General features: G+C 45.6%; 1 protein-coding gene across 1 annotated transcript in view; it reads right to left on the reverse strand.

Annotated features, from left to right (window-relative positions):
* LOC115140943 (arf-GAP with GTPase, ANK repeat and PH domain-containing protein 1-like) overlaps nt 1-16,355 on the reverse strand; it is a 28,258-nt gene extending 11,903 nt beyond the window's left edge. The window contains exons 1-11 of the mRNA XM_029679468.2: nt 14,644-16,355; nt 9,602-9,660; nt 9,307-9,394; nt 7,968-8,053; nt 7,615-7,756; nt 7,194-7,328; nt 6,877-6,998; nt 6,495-6,659; nt 1,910-1,996; nt 1,525-1,629; nt 1,036-1,201 (exon numbers count right to left, since the gene is read on the reverse strand). Of these exons, the coding sequence (XP_029535328.1) occupies nt 1,036-1,201; nt 1,525-1,629; nt 1,910-1,996; nt 6,495-6,659; nt 6,877-6,998; nt 7,194-7,328; nt 7,615-7,756; nt 7,968-8,053; nt 9,307-9,394; nt 9,602-9,660; nt 14,644-15,814 (2,326 nt within the window). The 5' untranslated portion in view covers nt 15,815-16,355. The remainder of the gene's footprint in view (nt 1-1,035; nt 1,202-1,524; nt 1,630-1,909; nt 1,997-6,494; nt 6,660-6,876; nt 6,999-7,193; nt 7,329-7,614; nt 7,757-7,967; nt 8,054-9,306; nt 9,395-9,601; nt 9,661-14,643) is intronic.
* Between the last annotated feature and the right edge of the window lie 6,217 nt (nt 16,356-22,572).

Consider the following 22,572-nt stretch of genomic DNA (forward strand, 5'->3'; position numbering starts at 1 on the left):
TTTCAGCAGCAAGGACTAGGTGACTAGTCAGGATCGAGGGAAAGATGAACAGACCAAAGTACAGAGAGATCCAAAACCTGCTATTGGGCGCTCAGGACCTCAGACTGGGGCAAAGGTTCACCTTCCAACAGGACAATGGCTCTAAGCACACAGCCAAGACAACACAGGAGTGGCTTCGGGACAAGTCTCTGAATGTCCTTGTGTGGATGAGTCAAAGCCCGGACTTGAACCAAATCTAACATCTCTGGAGACCTAAAAATAGCTGTGCAGCGACGCTCCCCATCCGACCTGACAGAGCTTGAGGATCTGCAGAAAAGAATGGGAGAAACTTCCCAAATACAAGTGTGTCAAGCTTGTAGCATCATCTCCAAGAACACTCAAGGCTGTAATCACTGCCAAAGGTGCTTCAACAAAGTACTGAGTAAAGGGTCTGAATACTTATGTATATGTAATAGTTCAGTTTTTTATTTGTAATAAATTTGCAAACATTTCTAAAAACCTCTTTTGTCTTTGTCATTATGGGTAATGTGTGTAGATTGATGAGAAAAAAATTACAATTGAATCCATTTTAGAATAAGGCTGTAACATAACAAAATGTGGGAAAGGTCAAGGGGTCTGAATACTTTCTGAATGCACTGTAGATTGCTGTTGCATCCTACTAGAATAAATCACATGGCCAGGACGTTTACTATCAAGCTATTAATGTGCATAATATCTAACAAATGGGGAAAGGGTAGCGAAAAAGATGCCGATGCTAATTCTGACTGAGTGACAGCAAACTTGGCAGCCCACTGCAAGTTGAACACACACAAAGACACACACACACACACACACACCCCTTCCGCGCGCTGCTTCTAATCTGCAGCGCTTTTGCAGTGAGTATTTTGCCAACATCTACTTAAAGCATATTAAAACACGTTCTTTCCGATCGCGATTATCATCCGAATAGATCCGACTATCAACTGTCAATTTATGGATACGATTACAAATCCGAGTACGGCCATGTCGGCACACCCCTATTGGAGCTCCTCTCACCCGCGCTGGCCCCCTCAGGCCCCTGGACGTCTTTGACCAGGCCGTTGAGGCCGGGCGGAGGACCACAGGAAGGGACGGCACCAGCACGGGGCGGGCGTTTCCCTGGCACCTTCACAGTCACCCTCAGCAGGTCCATCTCTTTCCCATGGACATTCTGCATGTAGTCCTGTCAGGTCAGGTGGAAAGGCCAACCATTACAGCAGATATTTCAAACATATATAATGTTACTGTAGCATGGTCCAACCCATTCTGAGATTCAAAATGGTGTTCAGCAGGTTATACAAACTATAACAATGTAGCCAACTCAGGGATTCAATGAGATTCAATATCCAACCATATTCCAAAGTCTTTGTAATAGAGCCAGAGGATTTTCCTGACTGGTCATGTGGAAGCTCTATCATAAATGCATGTCCCTGGTCAGCTCTTTATGTGTGTCAATACAAACAGCTGGAATATGGTGTAGCACTTAGTGTCAGTGCATTGACTCACGTTGACGCTGGAGTGATAAGAGAGCATGCCGTTGTTGGACAGCGTGACGTATTTCTTCTTCCATTCCTTGTTGAGAGAGTTCCCACTGCGCTTCAGCAGGATGCTCTGGTGGAGGGAGACAGGGATGACGGACATAGGAGAGGAGACAAGGATAAGACACACATTCTTTATCTGTTCTTTGTTATGCTCCTTATGCCAAAAGAGCATAGCAGGCTTCTACAAAATCTACCTCAACAAAATTCTCAAAGGTAAGTCAAATCCCTCTCCTAGCTCCATGATGTTAGTTCATTGTCTGTGATGAGCTCCTATAGACTACTGTCAGTTCCTCTCTCTACAGAAGGGAGCATACAGCTCCTACAGGATATACTGTCTGTCTGTGACCTACCTGTTTGATGGGGATGGAGCGTCCACTACCCAGGTCTCCTATCTTACCGTCTGTACTCCTCCTCTCCGAGTCACTGCCCCTACGGCCCTGCAGACATGGCATAAAACAACAAGAATAAGCAGGTAAAGAGAAAACAGAGAGAGAGGGAGAGAGAATGCTGTCCATCGACAACAGCTCAGCATTTAACTCTATAGTACCCTCCAAACTCGTCATTAAGCTCGAGATCCTGTGTCTCGACCCCGCCCTGTGCAACTGGGTCCTGGACTTCCTGACGAGTCGCCCCCAGGTGGTGAAGGTAGGAAACAACATCTCCTGCCGCTGATCCTCAACACTGGGGCCCCACAATGGTGCATTCTCAGTCCTCTCCTGTACTCCCTGTTCACCCATGACTGCATGGCCACGCACGCCTCCAACTCAATCATCAAGTTTGCAGACGACACTCCAGTGGTGGGCTTGATTTCCAACAATGACGAGACGGCCTACAGGGAGGAGGTGAGGGCCCTCGGAGTGTGGTGTCAGGAAAATAACCTCCCACTCAATGTCAACAAAACAAAGGAGATGATCGTGGACTTCAGGAAACAGCAGAGGGAGCAGCCCCCTATCCATATCGACGGGACAGTAGTGGAGAAGGTTGAAAGTTTTAAGATCCTCGGTGTACACATCACGGACAAACTGAAATGGTCCACCCACACAGACAGCGTGGTGAAGAAGGCGCAGCAGCACCTCTTCAACCTCAGGAGGCTGAAGAAATTCGGCTTGTCACCAAAAACACCCCCAAACTTTTACAGATGCACAGTCGAGAGCATCCTGTCGGGCTGTATCACCGCCTGGTACGGCAGCTGCTCCGCCCACAACCGTAAGGCTCTCCAGAGGGTAGTGAGGTCTGCACAACGCATCACCGGGGGCAAACTACCTGCCCTCCAGGACACCTGCACCACCCGATGTCACAGGAAGGCCAAAACGATCATCAAGGACAACAACCACCCGAGCCACTGCCTGTTCACCCCATTATCATCCAGAAGGTGAGGTCAGTACAGGTGCATCAAAGCAGGGACCAAGAGACTGAAAAACAGCTTCTATCTCAAGGCCATCAGACTGTTAAACAGCCATCACTAACATTGAGTGGCTGCTGCCAACATACTGACTCATCTCTAGCCACTTAAATAATACAAAATTGGATTAAATAAATGTATCACTTGCTACTTTAAACAATGACACTTTATATAATGTTTACATACCCTACATTACTCATATGTACAGTATATCACAAAATTTTGTAAATATTTGAGTATATCTTCTCATGTGACAACACTGAAGAAATGACACTTTGCTACAATGTAAAGTAGTGAGTGCACAGCTTGTATAACAGTGTAAATTTGCTGTCCCCTCAAAATAACTCAACACACAGCCATTAATGTCTAAACCGCTGGCAACAAAAGTGAGTACGCCCCGAAGTGAAAATTTCCAAATTGGGCCCAAAGTGTCAATATTTTGTGTGGCCACCATCATTTTCCAGCACTGCCTTAACCCTCCTGGGCATGGAGTTCACCAGAGCTTCACAGGTTGCCACTGGAGTCCTCTTCCACTCCTCCATGACGACATCACGGAGCTGGTGGATGTTAGAGACCTTGCACTCCTCCACCTTCCGTTTGAGGATGCCCCACAGATGCTCAATAGGGTTTAGGTCTGGAGACATGCTTGACCAGTCCATCACCTTTACCCTCAGCTTCTTTAGCAAGGACATGGTTCCAGTAATCCATGTCCTTAGTCTGCTTGTCTTCAGCAAACTGTTTGCGGGCTTTCTTGTGCATCATCTTTAAAAAAGGCTTCCTTCTGGGATGACAGCCATGCAGACCAATTTGATGCAGTGTACGGCGTATGGTCTGAGCACTGACAGGTTGACCCCCCACACCTTCAACCTCTGCAGCAATGCTGGCAGCACTCATATGTCTATTTCCCAAAGACAACCTCTGGATATGACGCTGAGCACGTGCACTCAACTTCTTTGGCCGACCATGGCGAGGCCTGTTCTGAGTGGAACCTGTCCAGTTAAACCGCTGTATGGTCTTGGCCACCGTGCTGCAGCTCAGTTTCAGGGTCTTGGCAATCTTCTTATAGCCCAGGCCATCTTTATGTAGAGCAACAATTATTTTTTTCAGATCCTCAGAGAGTTCTTTGCCGTGAGGTGCCATGTTGAACTTCCAGTGACCAGTCAGTATGACGGAGTGTGAGAGCGATGACACCAAATTTAACACACCTGCTCCCCATTCACACATGAGACCTTGTAACACTAATGAGTCACACGACACCCGGGAGGGAAAATGGCTAATTGGGCCCAATTTGGACATTTTCACTTAGGTGTGTACTTACTTTTGTTGCCAGCGGTTTAGACATTAATGGCTGTGTGTTGAGTTATTTTGAGGGGACAGAAAATCTACACTGTTATACAAGCTACATTGTAGCAAAGTGTCATTTCTTCAGTGTTGTCACATGAAAAGATATACTCAAATATTTACAAAACTGTGAAGGGTGTGATATCACTTTTGTGATATACTGTATATACTGTACTCTATACCATCTACCATCTATGCCGTTAGGCCATCCATATATTTCTTTACCCCTTTTTCGTGTTATCCAATTAGTAGTAGTTACTGTCTTGTCTCATCGCTGTACGGACTCGGGAGAGACGAAGGTCGAGAGCCATGCGTCCTCCGAAACACAACCCAACCAAGCCGCACTGCTTCTTGACACAATGCACATCCAACCCGGAAGCCAGCCGCACCAATGTGTCGGAGGAAACACACCTAGCGACCTGACCAAATTTAACACACTTGCTTGTAACACTAATGAGTCACATGACACCGGGGAGGGAAAATGGCTAATTGGGACCAATTTGGACATTTTCACTTAGGTGTGTACTTACTTTTGTTGCCAGCAGTTTAGACATTAATGGCTGTGTGTTGAGTTATTTTGAGGGGACAGAACATCTACACTGTTATACAAGCTACATGCACTGCGTGCGGCCCGCCACAGGAGTCACTAGTGTGCGATGAGACAAGGATATCCCTGCCTGCCAAACCCTCCCTAACCCCGGACAACGCTGGGCCAATTGTGCTTCGCCCCATGAGCCTCCCGGTCACGGCCGGCTGCGGCAGAGCCTGGGCTCGAACCCAGAATCTCTGGTGGCACATCTAGACTGCGATGCAATGCCTTAGACCACTGCGCCATCCGGAAGGTCCTCATCCATACATTTCTATGTATATATTCTTATTAATTCCTTTATACTTATGTGTATAAGGTAGTTGTCGTGAAATTGTTAGATTACTTGTTAGATATTACTGTATGGTTGGGAACTAGAAGCACAAGCATTTCGCTACACTCAAATTAACATCTGCTAACCATGTGTATGTGACAAATCAAATTTGATTTGATTTGGGGGGAGAGAAAGAAAGAAAGAAAGAAAGAAAGAGAGAGAGAACTATTATACAGACAGAGAGTGAAGGAAAAAGCACAAAATAGGGACTATAATCCATGAAGAGTGCTAAAATTGGGACTATAATCCACGAAGAGAGCTAAAATTGGGACTATAATCCACGAAGAGAGCTAAAATAGGGACTATAATCCATGAAGAGAGCTAACATTGGGACTATAATCCATGAAGAGAGCTAACATTGGGACTATAATCCATGAAGAGAGCTAAAATAGGGACTATAATCCATGAAGAGAGCTAAAATTGGGACTATAATCCAGGAAGAGAGCTAAAATTGGGACTATAATCCACGAAGAGAGCTAAAATTGGGACTATAATCCACGAAGAGAGCTACAATTGGGACTATAATCCACGAAGAGAGCTAAAATTGGGACTATAATCCACGAAGAGAGCTACAATTGGGACTATAATCCACGAAGAGAGCTAAAATTGGGACTATAATCCACGAAGAGAGCTACAATTGGGACTATAATCCACGAAGAGAGCTAAAATTGGGACTATAATCCATGAAGAGAGCTAAAATAGGGACTATAATCCATGAAGAGAGCTAACATTGGGACTATAATCCATGAAGAGAGCTAAAATAGGGACTATAATCCATGAAGAGAGCTAACATTGGGACTATAATGCATGAAGAGTGCTAAAATTGGGACTATAATCCACGAAGAGAGCTAAAATAGGGACTATAATCCATGAAGAGAGCTAAAATAGGGACTATAATCCATGAAGAGAGCTAACATTGGGACTATAATGCATGAAGAGTGCTAAAATTGGGACTATAATTCATGAAGAGAGCTAAAATTGGGACTATAATCCATGAAGAGAGCTAAAATTGGGACTATAATGCATGAAGAGTGCTAAAATTGGGACTATAATCCACGAAGAGAGCTAAAATAGGGACTATAATCCATGAAGAGAGCTAAAATAGGGACTATAATCCATAAAGAGACCTAACATTGGGACTATAATCCATGAAGAGACCTAAAAAGATTACATTTCAAAGAAAGCACAGGGGACCTGAGAGAGGGTTATGGATGGGTCAATGAGGAATCTAAAACAGTAAAAGTGTGTGTTTGTGGTTGGTTGGTATGTTACCGTGAAGCGGGAGCCAGTGCGTCGCCGTGGGGCACTGCGGACAGACCCTGGGGTGGCGCTGCCCAGCCTCTCCCCCCCTGCTGCCCCACCGATCTCCTTATGACTGATCACTGGGGTGGAGGGCAGAGAGGACGAGTAGTCACTGCTCTGACCACCATTACTGGCCTGAGAGAGAGAAACAAAAACAAAGAAACAGAAAGAGTGACAGACAACAAAAAGGACAAAAGAGAGAGAGATTACAGAGGGCAAAGACAGCTGAATATGTGGAAAAATCTAAATTAACACGGATCTGTACACTCCTGTCCAACATTACCATCCTATTGATTTGGACCAGTGTCTTATCTCCAGTATGAAGGACTGGAGGCCAGAGCTGCTGCTGTACCTGACCAGGGAAGATGCCTGACACTGGGGTAGAGCCTCCAGAGTGACTGGGGGAGTTGGGCAGGGATTTACAGGAGGCCAGTAGAGCTGCCTGCTTCTTCACTGCCATGATCTTCTGGGCAGCTGTGGTAAGTAGAGAGAGGACAAAAACAAACATTACCCTTCTTAGACAGTCATCTTTCTAATCTAGATGCTGATATAGATGAATGTGAAATTAATTCAAATTGGTTTATTGATTCAAATTCCAGCTACATTGTACTGAAACAACAGAAAAAATGAGCAGTGTGTGTGTGTTTGTGTGTGTGTGTGTGTCCTCACCCTCGGTGAAGACGCGGTTGACGTTGAGGCCGTAGGTAGCGCAGGTCTCGTAGTAGGTACAGCGCCTGACGTCTGAACACAGCTGTCTAGCCTTGGCATCCTCTATCACCCGAGGGTTGGTGCTGGTGATTTTATCTGGAGGAAGGAGGAACTACATCAACTACATCCTATTAGAAACCTTAATAAACATTTAGAAACCCATACAGATGTTATCTTTAGTATAATATAGAGCAGGGTTTCTTAAACTATGGGTCGGGACCCAAAGTGGGCCCTGGACATGTTAGAGGTGGGCATCAAGTTATGTGAATGCATCTTTATGATGATTTGGGTCACGGGAGGACAGTCAATTTCTAATTTGGGTCTCGAGCTGAAAATGTTTGCTCACCCCTGTCATAGAGAGTTTGTATGGGTGGAGTCTTACCCTGGGTTCCTACCACTATGAAGGGGATCTCAGCGATGTTGCGGTGGATGCCAAGCTCGCTGTAGTTCCTGTACACTTCCTGGAAACTGGCCTCATTCTCCAGACTGAAGACCAGGATGACCCCGTCCACCCAGCTAGCCATCTGGAGATGAGGGGAGAGGGTACCGTAAAGGAGGTAATAGGGAACAAATGGGGAGAGAACAAGTGAAAGAGAGAGTTGTCAGAGGAGAACATAAAAATAACAGGTGAGAAGAGTTAAACAGTCCAACGTGTCAGAGTGAACTCCTGTCAACTCCATGTGTTTTAAGGGGGGCACTACTCATCAGTCTGCAGTCAGTAAAGCCTTCACCTACCTGTGCATCCGGGGGTCCTGTCTCCTCCCTGATCAGCAAAATGTGACTGTTGCCATCAACAAGTACCTCCTTCTTATACCTGCCCCCTGATAGAGAAAGAAATAATGAAAGAAAGAAAGAGAGAGAGAGAAGCCCTATGTGATACAGTAGTAGTTTCTTTACAGGAATGCTTTAAGGCTTAAGTACAAGGTATGATGTCAAACCAGTGTTAATTTCGTCAACAAAAATAATGACGTAAATATTAGTCAAACACCTATTTTTCAGTGGCGGTTGACGAGACTATAACTGACTAAATAGACTCAGAAGCAAATATGAATAAATATGAATAATAAAACGAGACAAAAATATCTCCGTGACTAAAATCTGACTAGTAAATGGACTGGACAAGAGTTTTTGGAGAGATTGAGAGCTTTCAGTGTTATTTGTAGGGTCCACTGAAAAGCATACATACATGACATAATTGTAAGGCTTTCCCATTGCAAAGTTGCAATGCTTTTATTGGAGGAAAGTAAATACCATGTCCAGGTCATTCACAAGTCACCTCTCTGCCCAGCAACCGTTTTCCAATCTGGCGGCAACAAATCATTGATGCAAATAAGGCATACGCCTTGGCGTCTCTCCCGGTGGTACATGCTCCCGGTAGAAAAAGGGGCAATGTTTGGAGCCACTTTACTTATCGTGTTAATTCAAACAAGACCGAATGCAACGTCTTAATTTACATTTTAGTAATTTAGCAGATGCTCTTATCCAGAGCGACTTACAGTAAGTGCATTCACCTTAAGATAGCTAGGTGGAAGACAGAGTTTGCACCCACAAGCTAATGCGGAAAAATACTACCAACCTCAAGAGACATCTGAAAGTGCATAATCTCAATATATATGCTCAGGTAATGACATATTAATAATGCTAGCTAGTTAGTTTGCAGCAACCTATCACACCTGTACTTATGACAGAACTTTGATTGCGTTATAGCTACAGTATGTCAAGGGGTGTTTGCCAATTTGCCTGTTGGGAAGAGAATTACAGGATAGGATGTTATGCAGAACAATATGTTGGTAGGACAAGGCTAAGTATGTAAGTATGTTTGTGCACATGGAAGTCAGTGATTTATGTTTACTAGGTTAATGAGGCAATGGAAATGTGATGTGACTAAAATAAAAAGGCATTTATACTTGACTAAAATGGCCCACTGTTTTTAGCATTTTGACAATAACCAGACTAAATCATTATTCAAATGACCAAAATTTGACTAAGACTTAATTATATTTTAGTCAAAATTATTAAGACAAGGCTAAATCTAAAAAAAAAAGAGTGCCAAAATGAAAACTGTCAAACTCACCTTCTGGGTTCTCCCGGGGCTGGTAGCTGCCGCTCATGTGTCTGTGGACCAGGGCTGACTTCCCACTGCGGAGACCTCCCAACACCCCCTGGACACATAGTCAGAAGGATATATCACCCCACTTTTTCTAATAGTGACATGTTTATCATAATCTACAACAACTACTTCTATTTACTACAATTATCATCAAGTATTCCATTATTAGACACTGTCACTGTCGTTGTCTCTGTTGAAACAGAAACAAGACTACACCTATTTCCTATTCCAGCGGTATGACAACAGCAATCACTCTCACCAGACGGAGCTCTTGGACGGTTCGACTGAAGGTCCATTCTTGACTGTTACCGCAAGCCGCTGTGAACACACAGAGAGAGGGAAAGAGAGAGAGAGACTGATTAAAACATAAGGTCAATGTTGTGATCACGTGTTCCCTCTCCCTTTCTGCCTCCTGTCTACGGCCGGCTTAGAACAGGGGAAACTTTCACAGTCACCGGCCTTCTCGCTCTACAGCACTCTGAAGCTGTGAGGAATGCCGTGCCGCGCCGTCCTTAGTGTGTGTGGCCCCATACGTGCCCTGTCGCAGGTCCAGATGGCATAGACTACAGAGTTAGGTGAGGGGGGGAGATGGAGAAAAGGAGCGAGGGAATGAGGTAGAGCCGCAAAGGACGAGTGCAAATTAATTGCACAGGCTCAGTAGTGAGGCTCAAGTTCATTAGCAGCTCTGTGGACGCAGCCTGAGTGAGAGTGCCAGTGTGTGTGTGTGTGTGTGTGTGTTTGTTTGTGTACATGTGTGTGTGTGTACGTATGTGTGCCTGAGCGTGTATGTGAAATGATTACCAAACAATCTCTGTGTTTTATTCATCCAAAATTCCAATACAAGCCTCAGTAGATTTCACCATCATTTAGATGCTGCGCAGCAAGCTGAAAATGGGATGTAGAGAGAGAGAGAGAGAGAGAGAGAGAGAGAGAGAGAGAGAGAGAGAGAACATTTCTGTGTCTACAGTGGAATGAGAATTTGGATATCCTCCAAGCATCATAATTACTGGGTACCTGTTATTTCACTGCATCGCCCAGAGGTGTTCAATAATATCTGAAAAGCACAGACAGGGGTCCTCACGACAGGTGACTGCCAATGAGTTGAGACTTTTATTGAAGTCACATCATTTTCTATCTATATACTACTGCAATAGCCATCACACAGAAAAGAGTGAGGTGGAGAACACCCTATGCTCACATGGGGGCCAACAGGATTAAGTCAAGTCACACTACTGCATAGCAGAGTGGAAGAGGACTAGTAGGTACTGTAACATCCTGGAAGTGGCTGCCAGTACCATTCCTCATTGTGACAGAGTCCATCAATAACAGTTGCATTTTAGTCATTTAGCAAGACAGTCTTATCCAGAGAGTCTTACAGTAGTGAGTGCATACATTTTCAGATTTTTTTGTACTGGTCCCCCTGTGGGAATCTAACCCACAACCCTGGCATTGCAAGCACCATGCTCTACCAACAGCCACACAGGACCTAAGAGTGCATTTGTTCAGATGTTGACCTGAAGACTAATGGACATAATATACAGTAGAGCACGCATGTAGAATGAATGTGAAATTCCTTTACAAGGTTTTGTGCATCTCAAATGGCACCCTATTCCCTATATAGTGCACTATACAGGGAATGGGGTGCAATTTGGCACTCAGAACCACATGTAACCGATGTGAATAACCAGTGTGAAATGGCTAGCTAGTTAGCGGGGTGCGCGCTAATAGTGTTTCAATCGGTGACGTCACTTGCTCTGAGACCTTGAAGTAGATGTTTTCCTTGCTCTGCAAGGGCCGTGTCTTTTGTGGAGTGATAGGTAACGATGCTTTGGGGGTGTCAGTTGTTGATGTGTGAAGAGGGTCCCTGGTTCGAGCCCAGGTAGGGGCGAGGAGAGGGATGTTAGGAAAACTGTTACATTGATGCTGTAGACCCGGATCGCAGGTTGCTGCGGAAAAGGAAGAGGTCAGGGGGGTGAGTGTAACCGGTGTGAAATGGCTAGATAGTTAGCGGGGTGCGCAATAATAGTGTTTCAATCGGTGACGTCACACGCTCTAAGACCTTGAAGTAGTTGTTTCCTTTGCTCTGCTGTGGAGCGATAGGTAACGATGCTTCGAGGGTGTCAGTTGTTGATGTGTGCAGAGGGTCCCTTGTTCAAGCCCAGGTAGGGGCGAGGAGAGGGGTGGAAAGAAAACTGTTACAAACACAACACAGGGTTAGACTGCATGGGGGGAGAAGGAAAACTCCACACCTAACTATACTTAACACAAATCTTACAGCAACATGTAAAGTGTTGGTCACATGTTTCATGGGCTGAAATAAAAGATCCCAGAAATGTTCCATATGCACAAAAATCTTATTTCTGTCAAATTGTGTGCACAAATGTATTTACATCCCTGGTTAGTGAGCATTATTTCTTTGCCAATATAATCCATCCACCTGACAGGTGTGGCATATCAAGAAGCTGATTAAACAGCATGATCATTACACAGGTGCACCTTGTGCTGGGAACAATTAAAGGCCACTCTAACATGTGCAGTTTGGTCACACAACACAATGCCACAGAAGTTTTGAGGAAACGTGCAAATGGCATGCTGACTACAGGAATGTCCACCAGAGCTGTTGCCAGAGAATTTAATGTTTATTTCTCTACCATAAGCCGCCTCCAACGTTGTTTTAGAGAATTTGGCAGTACGTCCAACCGGCCTCACAACCGCAGACCACTTTTAACCACGCCAATCCAGGACCTCCACATCTGGCTTCTTCACCAGCGGGATGGTCTGAGACGAGCCACCCGGACAGCTGATTGAACTGTGGGTTTGCACAACCAAAGAATTTCTGCACAAACTGTCAGAAAGCGTCTCAGGGAAGCTCATCTGCGTGCTCGTCGTCCTCACCTGGGTCTTGACCTGACTGAGGTTCAGCGTTGTAACCAAATTCAGTTACCAAATGCTCACCTTCGATGGCCACTGGCACGCTGGAGAAGTGTGCTCTTCACGGATGAATCCCGGTTTCAACTGTACCAGGCAGATGGCAGAAAGCTTGTATGGCGTCATGTGGGCGAGCAGTTTGCTGATGTCAAGGTTGTGAATAGAGTTCCTCGCGGTGGGGTTATGGTATGGGCAGTAATAAGCTATGAACAACGAACACAATTCAGTGTAGTTTCAATGTATGGAATCACTTGGGAAATGTTGGATTTTAGGTCAACTTCCTCTTTAAATAAGACTGAAATTATGGATGGAAAATAAAAGCTTCAAAAGATTAACAAGCAGATTCATTCTGCAGGGCTGAAGATACACACACATATGCTTGTACATGGACACACACACAAACGCAAGCACACACACACACAACGTATATAAGTCTCCAATTGCAGACAAATTCTTGATTTGGGCAACAGGCAGCATCTTTTACACACACACACACACACACACACACACACACACACACACACACACACACACACACACACACACACACACACAAACAGCCATATAAATGATGACACTGCCTCATTCAAAAGGGCCTTTGGAGGTCTGAGTAAAGCAGTGTTGAAGCCAACTCCAGTCAAACAGTATGATCCTTTCAGACACTGAATCCTCTCTGTGGGGACACACCAGAAGTGAGGGAGTCTCCACAGACACATTATATACTGCCTGTGCTTTGCTGTGTGCACCGGCCACACCTCAGTGACAATACGGTAACACAGCCACCACTTCCTTCCACTCTTGCTCTCAGGGGAGATTACATTTAAACAAAACCCTGGTACCCTTCCCAACCCCCACCGGAAAATTTCTGTCTGTCTGTATGTCTATTGGTCTCTCCCGCTCTCCACCCCCCCACTCTTTACCCCCCCCCCCTCAGCATCATATCGCCGACCAAATAGCATCTCTTGCCGCTTGTTGTTGCCATGGCAACCCTTCTTCCAGAAACTGCCTGGCTCTCAGCACAATAAATTCTCTCATACATACAGTGGTGTGTGTGTTTGAGCACATTTACACAATTGTAAATCACACATACTATATTTATTAATATTGATGATATGGATATAAAACAGACATGATATTTACTGAGTTAACAAAATACAATTAAAACGTTGAAAATCTCCCCAAATGTTTATTTTCATTAGTTATTACTTTACCCCAACTCTGATTAATATTTTGCAATCAAATATTTTGCAATCAAACTGAAATGCCCCCCAAAATGTAAATGGCTATTGATCTCTTGTTCACCCAATCCCAATGTGGAGTCATTGAGTTAATGGGTTTCATTTGGATGTTGATTAACTCTGCAAGCAGAGCAGGAAGGGTCCCCTTCCGTCCTCCCTTCCTCCCTCACCCCCTGCCCCCTCACTCCTTCCCTCAGAAGAACACAGCTCTGTGTACTCCCACCCTTAATTATTCATGTCCCACTTACTCCTGACAAATTATTCAGCACTTACACCAATTCTACATACTCCTTCATCACACACGTCTACAACAGCATATTCGCAAATATAGTGAAATCTGAATATTTGATTACCATGGGCTATCTCATGTTATCTTGTGACTGCTTCTAGTTGGAGAGAAATTTAGGCCATGTAGGTTTTCATTGGCGGAAGCATTACTCTTGGGAGCAGGTGAACCATATGCAGGTTGTCCTCTCTCGTTATTCAACCTTTTTCATGCCTAACACCCAACAGGATCTAGGAGTGGATGTGCTCATTTTACTGTATCACATGAATGCATCATCATTCAAGTGATATCTTCTACATTATATCCAGTATGTGACTGTGTGAACGGATTATAATGTATAATGTAATTTCCCCATTGGAATTCCAATTCTCTCTGAGGGTCCATCGAGGCATAGTGGCCATCCAATAACATATTTTATGACCAAGATGCATCACATGGCACCCTATTCCCTATGTAGTATATTACTTTTGACCAGGCCCCATAGAGCTCAGGTCAAAGGTAGTGCACTATAAAGGGAATAGGGTGGGTGCCCTATTGGACACAGCCCAAGGCTTGCCCTCTCACTTCAAGGTCTTCAACCTCCTTTTCTTCACCACATCCTTGCACAGTGCATCCTGACCTACAGTGTGTGGTTTTCCGGCCATACGGACTGATGATGGACAACCATCTAGAATGAGACCACAGTGCACGAGCACCTGCTCACTGCACTAGCATTGTGTAAACCATTAGAGTAAAATGGTACGGCAAAATAATAATCCAGCCTCCAGTTGTGAAAAGTCTGAAATGGAATGGGAAGGGCAGCTAGCCCTAGTGGGGGGGAATGTGGTTAGGTGGGTAAGGGTATCTTACCTTCCTCCTCACTAGAACCCCTCTGAATGGGCGTGTAGATAGGGGGCGCTGTGTTGGAGCAGGGAGGCGCAGGCGTACTTTTTGTGAAGATGCCGCTGATGAACTTGAGCATCTTGCGGTCACGGGCGGGGGGACGCTGGGTGGTACCCCCCTGACTCTGGCTGTCCTTCCCCTTCTTCAGGTCCTCAGAGAGGGAGTGCAGGTCACTATTGTCCAGAGTGCGGCTCTTGCCCTTCCTCGGCGGCTTGGATATCTGAGGGGTGGGTTGGGCTGGCAGGGAGGTTGAGCCTGTCTTCAGCCTGTCCCCTCTGGGGCTTTCCCTGGTCACCATGTCCGTAAACCCCCCCCCTACGGGGGCTCCCTGGCGAAGGAGGGTGGACCTGCCATCACTGTCCGCCCAGGACGCCCGGTATGGTCCCAGAGAGGCCACAGCAGCTGTCATGGGAGACCGGTCCCCTATGCGGTTGTCTTTGCGGTCCAGACTCTTGGCGGATGGAGGCATACTCTGATTGGCTTCCCTCAATTCCCGCCGGCTTACAGCCCCGCCCCCGGCATGTGACCTCATCAGGACCTCGGGTCTCTGGGTGAGCCTGGGCGGTACGGTGATGGGCATGCTGCCCCGGGAGAGGGTGTTGCTTGCGTCGCCCATCCCTTCCTCGCACCTTGGGAACAGCATGGGTGGCTCCCTATAGAGCTCTGTTTTAGGGCGGGTTCCCTCTCTCCTCAGCCCTCCCACTGAGGGGACATCTGACACCCCTGCAAGTCCTTTCACTTGGTCTTTCACATTCTTCGGTAAGAGGGGAGACTCCTTGCTCTTAGTCTCCAACGTGACATCTTTTGAGGAGCCTGGACCACGACTCTCTCGCTCCTTTATCTCAGGCTTCTCCCGCTCCTGTACAGGTCCCCCAAAGCTAACGTACTCCTGCTCCTCTTCCTCCATCTCTGTGTTCCCCTCTCCCTTCACCTCGGCACATGCATGTCCTCCCTCATTCTCAGTGGTCCTGCTCAGCTCCTCATCCTCTGGGCCCTCCACTCCTGCTCTCCCCAGAGCAAGGGTCCGTTGTGGCTGGGGCCCGATTGAAACTCCATCACCCCCCACGGCCTCGACCTTGACCAGGGTAAGGGAGATGAGGTAGGTGGTACGTCTCTGTAGGGTTCCCGCGTGGCTCATGGGGGCGGCAGGCTGGAAGACAGGCAGACCAACCTCAGCGGAGTGGCAGCACCCTCGCTGTGACCCAGACAGACCCACAGGAAACCGGCATAGCAACCCACAGCCGGAGGCTTCACCACGGAGACAATAGCCAGGCCAGACACCAGTCAGATGGTACTGTCAAACTGCCTGGCGTATGGATACGTCTGATGTGGGTGAATGGTAACTTTGTCAAGAGGTGGTTGGAGTCTTCCTGGATTGCTTCTTCAGGCTTCTGAACCCATGACGTGAAAACTCAAGAGTCAGCACAAGCGAGACAGAGAATCACTCTAAGGTATCTTGAATTAGTGGAGCATACTTTTAAGGCTAAGTTACTGAATTAAGTCTAGACTAGTTTTTATTTGAATCCTTCCTGTAATCCTCTCTTCACCTCCTCTTTGCTGATCTGTAAAGACTGCTGCCACTGGACTGCTCCATGGGTTCATTCACAATCCTCCCTTTCTCGTTCCCTCCCTCTCTCCATACGCAAGATTCATCTACAGCCCAAAGCCAGGGATCTGAGATTGCTTTCCACGATCTTGATGTTTGAGACTGGGTATTCTGGAATTATGATAGAGCCAACAAATGAGCTTGGTCCATTTTCCCACCAAGACTGTACTACGTAGCTCCCCACTCCACAAAAGCACACAAGATGAACTGCCTCAAGCCAGTCTTCAGTCTGTATGCTTCTCAGATCATTTCTTCATTTCCATTGAAGAATATCCATTGTACGCTTCAGAATCTTCATATTTTCTTATTCCCATTACATTTGATTGGTTAACAAATATTTGTTTCTATTTTTAATTTGCACCGTCACAGACACCAAAGGGTATGTACCGTGGTAAAGCCAAACCAGACATAGCAGGCAACACAGCAAACAACCGCTTTAGCTGACCCAGCAGAGGAAAAACAGTTACGGTAAATACAAGAAAAAACATAAATATGGAAATCATTCACGTGTCACAAAAGCGTGTGGTGGGTGGGTAGTCTCCTTCCGACTGCATACGAGGCAAAGACACACTAATGTCATGCATGAATCACGTATGCACGTATCGTGGATCAATGAAAGGCAGGCTGCAAACATCTGTTTTAGTTCCCCCAGCAAAGAGAAGCAGAGATGGTGGCCAGATAGGCAGAACACAGTCACTGTTTCTCTGTTCCTCTGCCTGTAATACTCTTATGTACAGTAGGTTCCTTCCCTCCCTTCCCTCACTGCATCCTCTCCTCCGAGTGTCTCAGGCAATTAGCAAGTCAATAAAACGTGTCTGTGAGGCAGAGAGCGAGCCTACTGGCTCAGCTCAGCCCCTCCTCCTTTCCTCCTCCAGCTCTCCTCAGGGCCACTAGCCTCTCCGTTAGCCAACAACTAGTCCAGCTCCAGCCTCAGCTCCAGGCAGGCAGACAGACAGAGGGGAAGGCTGAGGGTGAAGCGTCATGGGAGAGATGCCTTTCCTTGGTCAAGCCCACACGTTCTGTGGCTCGTGTCGGATCAGACAAAACAAAGAGGAGAAAAACCTCTGCCTCCTCCTACCCATCACTTGCTCTCTCTCTCTCCTGCTCTCTTTTTCAGGCAATCTCCGGGCAGTTCCCACTCTCTCTCTCTCCTTCTGTCCCCTCCCATCCTGCCTCTCAGGAAAGAGGGAGAGGGCGATGATGAACTGGATGCATCAGACGTCACAGGGATGAATGAAAGGAGAGAACGAGGGAGGAAAGAGAAAAAAAGAGTAGGAGTAGGAATAGGAGAAAATGAACAGGAGAGTATGTGTGGGGAAGGATATAACCGACAAATAAATAAGGTGGTTTGAAAACAAACTGAATGGGTCATAAATCTTGGGGCACAGAAAAGGGAGGGGATGCGTAGAGAGGAGAGAGAGGAACAGACAGGAGGGTAGCTAGAGGTGGATGAGAGAATAAGAATGCAGGAGATAGAGGAAGGAAAAAGGAGAGATGGAAAACGTGGAAGAGACAGGAGAGGGGAGAAGGCTCTTTCTATCCTCTCCCTTTTCTCTGACTTTTGCAGTCACACTATCTCCTTCCAGAAAAGTTCTCCTCAACCCCCTCTTAAGCAGTAAGCGTTGCAGGTAGCAACAGCCTATTCCCCCCCATCTCTTTCACCTCTCATGATGGGCTCGCCTGTGACCAAGGTATTTGGAGCTCCAGGACATTACGGTATTGAGTCCCATGTGCAGCACCCTGGCTGTCTCCTTCATCCCGCTCTCTCTAAACCAAAGATATTGAAACTGAAGTATGCGGAGGTACTGCTGGGGGTCAATGAAAAGTCTTTCAGAGATTTAAAATATATACATTAAGGACGTAGTCACACCCCTTGACCTTTTCCACATTTTGTTATGTTACAGCCTTATTCTAAAGTGGATTAAATAGTTATTTTCCCCCTCATCAATCTACACACAATACCCCATAATGTCAAAGCAAAAACAGGTTTTTATAAATGTTTGCAAATCTATTATTAAATATCTAAAACTGAAACTCAGTTTCAGACCCTTTACTCAGTACTTTGTTGAAGCACCTTTGACAGCAATTACAGCCTCGAGTCTTCTTGGGTACGATGCTACAAGCTTTGCACACCTGTATTTGGGGAGTTTTCCCCATTCTTCTCTGCATATCCTCTCAATATCTGTCAGATTGAATGGGGAGCGTCGCTGCAGAGCTATTTTCAGGTCTCTCCAGAGATATTCAATCGGGTTTAAGTCCAGGCTCTGGCTGGGCCACTCAAGGACATTCAGAGACTTGTCCCGAAGCCACTCCTGCGTTGTCTTGGCTTTGTGCTTAGGGTCGTTGTCCTGTTGGAAGGTGAACCTTTGCCCCAATCTGAGGTCCTGCGCGCTCTGGAGCAGGTTTTCATCTCATCAAGGATCTCTCTGTACTTTGCGCCGTTCATCTTTCCCTCGATCCTGACTAGTCTCCCAGGGGCTTCAGTGTGTGTGTGTGTGTGTGTGTGTGTGTGTGGGTGGCTGTGTGTTACCCACCTGTGTCACTTCTTTAATTGGATGGAATCTGTCAAGGACACCCACAGAGCGTGGGGATGAATCATGTCCCCTCTAAACTGAAATTATAATGTGTCACTCACTGTGACACTTACACAGAATATTGAATATAGACTCTCAGCGAGAACACACACACACACACACACACACACACACACACACACACACACACACAGGTGAGGTACTTGAATTGTAAAGCATGTAAAAACATATTATGAACTAAATAGATAAAATATCCATTGAACACAACAAGTGCAAACTGCACACCAAAGTTCAAAGATCACACACGAGATAAACATTCCAGTGAGGGGTGGCGAAGCCATAGCATTGAACGTGGTGTCATGTTTGTATGTCATTGTTGTCATTGTTCTTTTAGCTGCTGTGACATTTATCAAGGCCACCACCACCTTACTGTGTAAAGAAAGATTGTGTTCCCTTTCCTCGGGGGACCACAGCCCTGTGCGTTCCAACACACCATCTGCATAACTAAAACACTGCTCTGGAGAGCCACACCACCTCTGTCCTTATGCTAATCTGACAGTTGACACGCGCTCTGTTCTGCTTTCTGGTGTAATTGCCGGCATCAGAGTACTAACATGTCTTCCTGAGGTGTGACCTCTTTCTTAAAGGGACACATCGTAATGACAATTAATATCCTCCTTTAAGGGTGCAGGCAGTGTGTGCGTGTGTGTGTGTGTGTGGGGGGGTGTAACGGGGGATTTAGGGGACCACCTACGCAGGCAATTGGGGACACACACAGAGAGCTACGGGGGGTTACGAATCGGCCTAATTGCCACATAACTTCAAAATATGAGATCTGCAATAACACAAAGAGAGCAACTGGACGAGTCTGACAAGTCTGTATCTGAGTGATAAGGACTGGAGATTAGGATATCAGAAACAGAATCGTCTAACTGCCACACCAGTTGAGAGATGCCAGAGGGTGTGTTGCAGTGAGCTGTGGTCTCTCCTGTCTCTGTGTCTCTCATAGAGATGGTAGTCAAGGTGAATAGTGTCCGTGACATTTGGACAGATCCCATAACAAGGAGTGTAACCTGCTGTGAAGAAAGGCTAAATGACAACACAAGGTGGAAGGACCGAAGAGAGAGGATATGAGCTAAGACGGGGGCGGTGTGTGATGTGTGTGATGAAAGAAACAGTATAGGGAAGGTAAGGAGCATTTTTTAAATTTGTTAATTAGGGTGCAGGAGAGGGAGGAAGCTGTACCAAAACATGGTCTGCCTGTCTCCTTGAGGCAGGAAGTGGCTCTGCAGACAGACAGAGGAAATAGGGCCAACCATAGAAATAGAATCAAATCAAACACGTGACTAGTAACACAGAGAGGAAGTAGCTTGATGTGCAATACTGTAAGGATGAGGAAAGGATACCTTTTTTAAAGGTGCAATATGTAGAAATCGCTCCGTCATTTCCTCGTTGCTAAAATTCGAATAGTTAGCCTGATTTCAGTTCATGTGACAAAACAAGAAAAACAAGTGCAGAGAATCATTATAACATCTAACCACTGTGAAATGTCTTTTCCATAACCACTTATGGTTTTCAGCTGTTTGAAGCTGGTGTGCAAAACTGAAACTTTAACAGGAAGCATAGAAATAGAGCATAGAACAGATAAAATGTTCTAATTGATGAAGCCAACGATTGATGTGGTGTACTCCTCAATGCCATCGGAGGAATCCCGGAACATATTCCAGTCTGTGCTAGCAAAACAGTCCTGTAGTTTAGCATCTGCTTCATCTGACCACTTTTTTATTGATCTAGTCACTGGTGCTTCCTGCTTTAATATTTGCTTGTAAGCGGAAATCATGAGGATAGAATTATGGTCAGATTTGCCAAATGGAGGGCGAGGGAGAGCTTTGTATGCGTCTCTGTGTGTGAAGTAAAGGTGGTCCAGGGTTTTTTCCCCCTCTGTTTGCACATTTAACATGCTGATAGAAATTTGGTAAAAATTGATTTAAGTTTCCCTGCATTGAAGTCCCTGGCTACTAGGAGCGCCGTCTCTGGGTGAGCGTTTTTCTTGCTCTCCAAACACAGCTCATTCCATGCTGTCTTAGTGCCAGCCATGGATTACAGGCAACATCCGCACTGAGCTAAAAGCTAGAAATGCTGCTTTCAAGGAGCGGAGTTCTAACCTGGAAGCTTTTAAGAAATCCTGCTATGCCCTCCGACGAACCATCAAACAGGCAAAGTGTCAATACAGGACTAAGATCGAATCGTACTACACCGGCTCTGACGCTCGTCGAATGTGGCAGGGCTTGCAAACCATTACAGACCACAAAGGGAAGCACAGCCGAGAGCTGCCCAGTGACACAAGCCTACCAGACGGGCTAAACTTCTTCTATGCTCGCTTCGAGGCAAATAACACTGAAACATGCATGAGAGCACCAGCTGTTCCGGATGACTGTGTGATCACAATCTCCCCAGCCGATGTGAGTAAGACCTTTAAACAGGTCAACATTCACAAGGCTGCAGGGCCAGACGGATTACCAGGATGTGTATTCCGAGCGTGCACTGACCAACTGGCAAGTGCTTTCACTGACATTTTTAACCTCTCCCTGTCCGAGTCTGTAATACCGTCATGTTTTATGCAGACCACCATAATGCCTGTGCCCAAGAACACTAAGGTAACTTACCTAAATAACTACCGACCCATAGCACTCACATCTGTAGCCATGAAGTACTTTGAAAGGCTGGTCATGGCTCACATCAACACCATCATCCCTAGACCCACTCCAATTTGTATACCACCCCAACAGATCCACAGATGATGCAATCTCTGTTATTATATGCTATTCATTGACTACAGCTCAGCATTCAACACCATAGTGCCCCCCCTCTTTTACACCGCTGCTACTCTCTGTTATCATCTACGCATAGTCACTTTAATAACTCTACCTACATGTACATATTACCTCAACTAACCGATGCCCCCGCACATTGACTCTGTATCGGAACCCCCCTGTATATAGTCTCGCTATTGTTATTTTACAGCTGCTCTATAATTACTTGTTACTTTTATTTCTTATTCTTATCCATATTTTTTTAAACTGCATTGTTGGTTAGGGGCACATAAGTAAGCATTTCACTGTAAGGTATGCACCGGTTGAATTCGGCACATGTGACTAATAACATTTGATTCGATTTGATCTACCTCTTCTTAGACTTGTTATAGACAAATCTATAACTCACATTTCTATGTGAAATTGGTCGGGTCGCCCAAAAAGTTACATATTGCAGCTTTAGCCAAAACAGCAGCAAAAATATCAGGCTGTATGGACAGCAATAGATGTAACAAAGACATTCTGTAAAGGAAGAGAGATATAAGGTGTTGTCTGCATTACTTGAAGGAACATGAATTTCTGTCAACACAGCATGTTCACACTGAAACATCAGTGTCCCTCTATACCTACTGTCTGTTAGCAGTCCTGTCTCAGTTTCTACTGTAGCTGTCGCGTAGTGGGCTGACTGAGACGGGGCGTGACCAATGTTATTATAGTTTTGTGGTTTTATATTCATTTTTATTTCTGTTAGTTTTTCGATTTTTATTTCAAATTCAGTTTAGTCTCAATTAGTTTTCATACATGATTTACTAGTTTTTCTTTAGTTTGAGTTCTATAAAAATGTATATATTTAGTTTTTATATTATTTTGTTTCAGTTTTAGTGTTAGGGACACAAAGTAGTGGATGTCTTCCCTGTTAGCTGGTGATAACTAGTGATTGTGA

Source organism: Oncorhynchus nerka, linkage group LG2 (genome assembly GCF_034236695.1).
Source record: "Oncorhynchus nerka isolate Pitt River linkage group LG2, Oner_Uvic_2.0, whole genome shotgun sequence".
NCBI lineage: Eukaryota > Metazoa > Chordata > Actinopteri > Salmoniformes > Salmonidae > Oncorhynchus > Oncorhynchus nerka.